At 41.9% G+C, this 3,396-nt stretch overlaps 1 protein-coding gene across 1 annotated transcript; it reads right to left on the reverse strand.

Moving 5' to 3' along the window:
- Window positions 1–323: 323 nt before the first annotated feature.
- On the reverse strand, window positions 324–2,594 carry LOC148933687 (cinnamoyl-CoA reductase 1-like). The gene is made up of 6 exons (XM_089068518.1): window positions 2,435–2,594; window positions 1,787–1,956; window positions 1,511–1,696; window positions 1,271–1,433; window positions 676–865; window positions 324–595 (listed from the first exon to the last, which is right to left on the reverse strand). The coding sequence occupies exons 1-6, from the start codon at window positions 2,550–2,552 to the stop codon at window positions 460–462; spliced, it is 963 nt and encodes a 320-aa protein (XP_088924644.1). The 5' UTR covers window positions 2,553–2,594; the 3' UTR covers window positions 324–459.
- Between the last annotated feature and the right edge of the window lie 802 nt (window positions 2,595–3,396).

Raw genomic sequence — 3,396 nt, forward strand, 5'->3', positions numbered from 1 at the left:
TCCCACGGATAGAACCACGAATGGTTCAGCGCATCGTCATTCCCTTCGCCGGATACGAATTTCTCAACCCCTCCTCCTACACAAGATTCGCAAATTACGGGTGGCTACCGGCCGTACCCGGTGAACGAGCAAGATGCCCCCGAGGGGCAATACGGGTGGGCAACCAAACAAGGCTCATAATTTAATTCTTTTTATAGTCTCAATTTAATTATTTTTCAATTAAATCATAATTCAATAAATAATTGCTCCTATTTCATTTAGTAATACATCATCATTTCATATGCCATATTATAAGTGTTGCAAAAAACAAGTTAAAAGAAAGGTTAGCGGTAAAATGTCACATTCTTGATCAAAATAACAAACATTGGATGTGCATTATTTAATTCTAAACTTTTAAAGACAGGTAAAACAAGACATGCAAAGGTTCTTAGGTACAACGATTGAAGCATAAGGTGCACTTCATGCCCAAAGGATGCCAAACTTTTTGTAACTCTCGACAGAGTCCACAATAGTTTCTTTCAATGGCCTAGGTTTCCAACCCAGTTTTTGCAGCTTCTCTGAACTGATTTTCAGCTGATCTTTCCCATCTTTAAAGCTGCAGTGTATATACGGGAGACGGTAAAATAAGAACCTTGTTGTTACACGAAGATATTGAAGTCGAAGAAAGATAATTACCCTCGTGGAAAGTCGTAGTTGGGATAATATGTCTTGAGCATATCCACTAATTCCAAATTCGTGATCAAGTGACCCAAGCATATGTATCTGCCCTCAGCTTCGGGCTTCTCGTAGACTAGTATTAAGGACTCGGCCACATCCCGCACATCTACTATCTTCCGAAGGTTGTTTTCAATTTCTTTATAGCATTCTGAAACAAGGAGAAGGCACTTCATGTTATGATCGGGTAATGAGACCTAAACTCGTGGTATATCGGTGGTGTAAGTGTGCTTTCCTAATATAGAACCAAGATCAAATACAATATCATACTCCCTCCATCCGAATTTCCAATTTGGGCCGTTCCATCACAATCAAGTGAAAATATTCATGTGCACAGACGCAGTAAAAATTTAACAGAGTTAATGTAAGTGTGACTAAGAAAAATGTGGCTATGAGTGTTGTGAAACGAGAAAATGACGAAAAGAGTACCAATTTCTAGGTCATGGCATATAGTAATATCAATCCATTTATTAGAAGAGCAAAGCCTATAATTATATATAAGGTGCAAAAGTGGTGATGCTTTAGGAAAAACAAGTAGACAGAATTGAAACAGCACCTTTCAGAAGCTTAATAAGAACTAAACTGCTGGCATTTGCAGTCTCCTGCAGCAACGGCCCCAGCACGAGGCTTGGACACACTGTGACAACACTAAGCCCGCTCTTCTTCGCGTATTCCCAAGCCTCGGCTTCAGCCACTGTTTTCGAATAACAATACCAATTCTGTCACAGAGATCATCAAGAAATCCAGTCAGTGATATTTCAACAAAATCATACTACAAGGCTGACGTTAGGATTACATTAGTCTTCATGCAGTGCTCCTTATCCGACCAGCAATTCTCGTCCATCACCCGATCCTGGGGCCAATCTGGGATCATTAAAACTGCAGAAACCGAAGATACAACCACAACACGCCCGATTTTTGCTTCGGTGCATGCTTTTAGGACATTGAGAGTGCCACTGAGCGCAGGCTGAACTAGTTCCACCTACATAAAATATGCAACACATCATGCATTTCTACAAATAATACATTAGCCTGAATTATTTCTATCTATCTGTCCTATCGAGTGAGGGACCTCTGGATTTGGAACGGAGCTCGGTGGGACGGGGCAGGCAACGTGGAAAACCCCGACACATCCTTTAACCGCTGCAAGAATGGAGTCGAAATCAAGCAAATCTGCCTTAAAGAGCTTCAGCTTTTCAGTTGCATTGTCGAGTTTCCTCAAATACGCGTATTTCTCATCCCCTGCAACGTTACACGAAGAAAGCCACTGTTAATACAAGAATGATTGAGCATTTGAAGGATCAAAAGATCACACCAACTCAAGATTATCAAATACATCAAAGTAAACACTGAAATATCCTAGTTTTATCAAAGCTATCACATAAATCACTAAATAAAACAAATTCCTCTGAGTCAAACATGTCAATTTTGGGGGTTTATCTAATCAAAGTGATAAATTTCATACACAACTAGCAAATCAGGACTGATTCAACCTTTTTATGTTTCAATCATCAAATTATTTCATTTGGCTATATCTGCGGACTACGGTGCATAATAATTGAAATTCGCTCAGCTAAATATATCCTAAATTTCAGAATTCAATCTGTAACTTCACTGAACCGAATAATAATTATAATAATAATCGATTAACAGAATAAATCATTGAATCAAGTTAGCAACAAAGAGAAATGCATATATATGCATATAGAGAGAGAAGTACCGGGATTTCGGAGGGTGCCATGAACAGTGTAGCCTTTGGAGAGAAGGAGATTAACGAGCCATGAACCTACGAAGCCGCCGGCGCCGGTGACACAAACAGTCTTATCTTTCTCTGCCATTTTTGTTGTCGGTCGCCGGTGATATTTATGCAGGATTTATATATAGTAGCACCGCCGCTGAATAATTACTGTAATATTTAAATCCCATTTCTTATGCCTGCGTCATTAGCACTAAAATTTCACCTACCACATCATCATTTCAAGCAAATAGCGTAACCGCAATAAAAATAATTCAAAAACAACTACATTTACGAAATTAAATTTACAAGATATATATGGGAAAATTCATTCATTTCATTTAAATAAAAAAAGGTACATAGATAAAAATAAAAAAATAAAAAAAAGTACATAATAAAAAAATAAAAAAAATCGGGCTTCCACACACGAGCCCCGCCTCTCTCTACTCCTCATCGCCGTCGCCGCCGTCCTCGCCGCCGTTGCCGCTGCCACCCGGGACCTCCACATCGGTGGCATCTGAGCCCACGTCTGAGCCCCCTATCTGTGCCCTCGCGGCATCCAAATCGACCCGCATGCTCTCGAGCATCGAGTGAAGAAACCTCTTCTCCGTGGGTCAGTTGCGGCCCTCCAATCTTGGAAGACCTTGTACATCTATTCCCGCATTTTTTGACGCGAGAATAAGGTATACGCGGGTGGGGGGTGCCGACTGGACCTCCTGGGGCGATAGGGGGAGGATCCCCTCGCTGCCCGTTGCGCCCAGTTTTAGCCAACCGGGCGAGTGCGGCGAGCAAACGATGGAGGGGACAGAAACTCCTCAGCATCCGGGGGAGGTCGTGGGAACCGCCGTTGCTGCCGCTGTAATCGCCGGAATAGTTCAGCTTCTGTTTCTTCGGCCAACCAGCGTCGACTCCCGCCCAGAACTTCTCGCAGTCCTTCAGCACCAAAT

The sequence above is a fragment of the Salvia hispanica genome, chromosome 1 (assembly GCF_029641045.1).
Source record: "Salvia hispanica isolate PSC_SH4W2 chromosome 1, Shi_PSC_v1, whole genome shotgun sequence".
In the NCBI taxonomy this organism is placed as follows: Eukaryota; Viridiplantae; Streptophyta; class Magnoliopsida; order Lamiales; family Lamiaceae; genus Salvia; species Salvia hispanica.

Excerpts from the sequence above, each read along its gene's own strand:
- LOC148933687 (XM_089068518.1), bottom strand. The coding sequence starts at position 2,552 with ATGGCAGAGAAAGATAAGACTGTTTGTGTCACCGGCGCCGGCGGCTTC. Across the intron at positions 1,697-1,786 it reads GCTCCGTTCCAAATCCAGAG|GTGGAACTAGTTCAGCCTGC; the intron begins GTCCCTCACTCG and ends TATTTTATGTAG. Across the intron at positions 1,434-1,510 it reads AGCACTGCATGAAGACTAAT|AATTGGTATTGTTATTCGAA; the intron begins GTAATCCTAACG and ends TCTCTGTGACAG.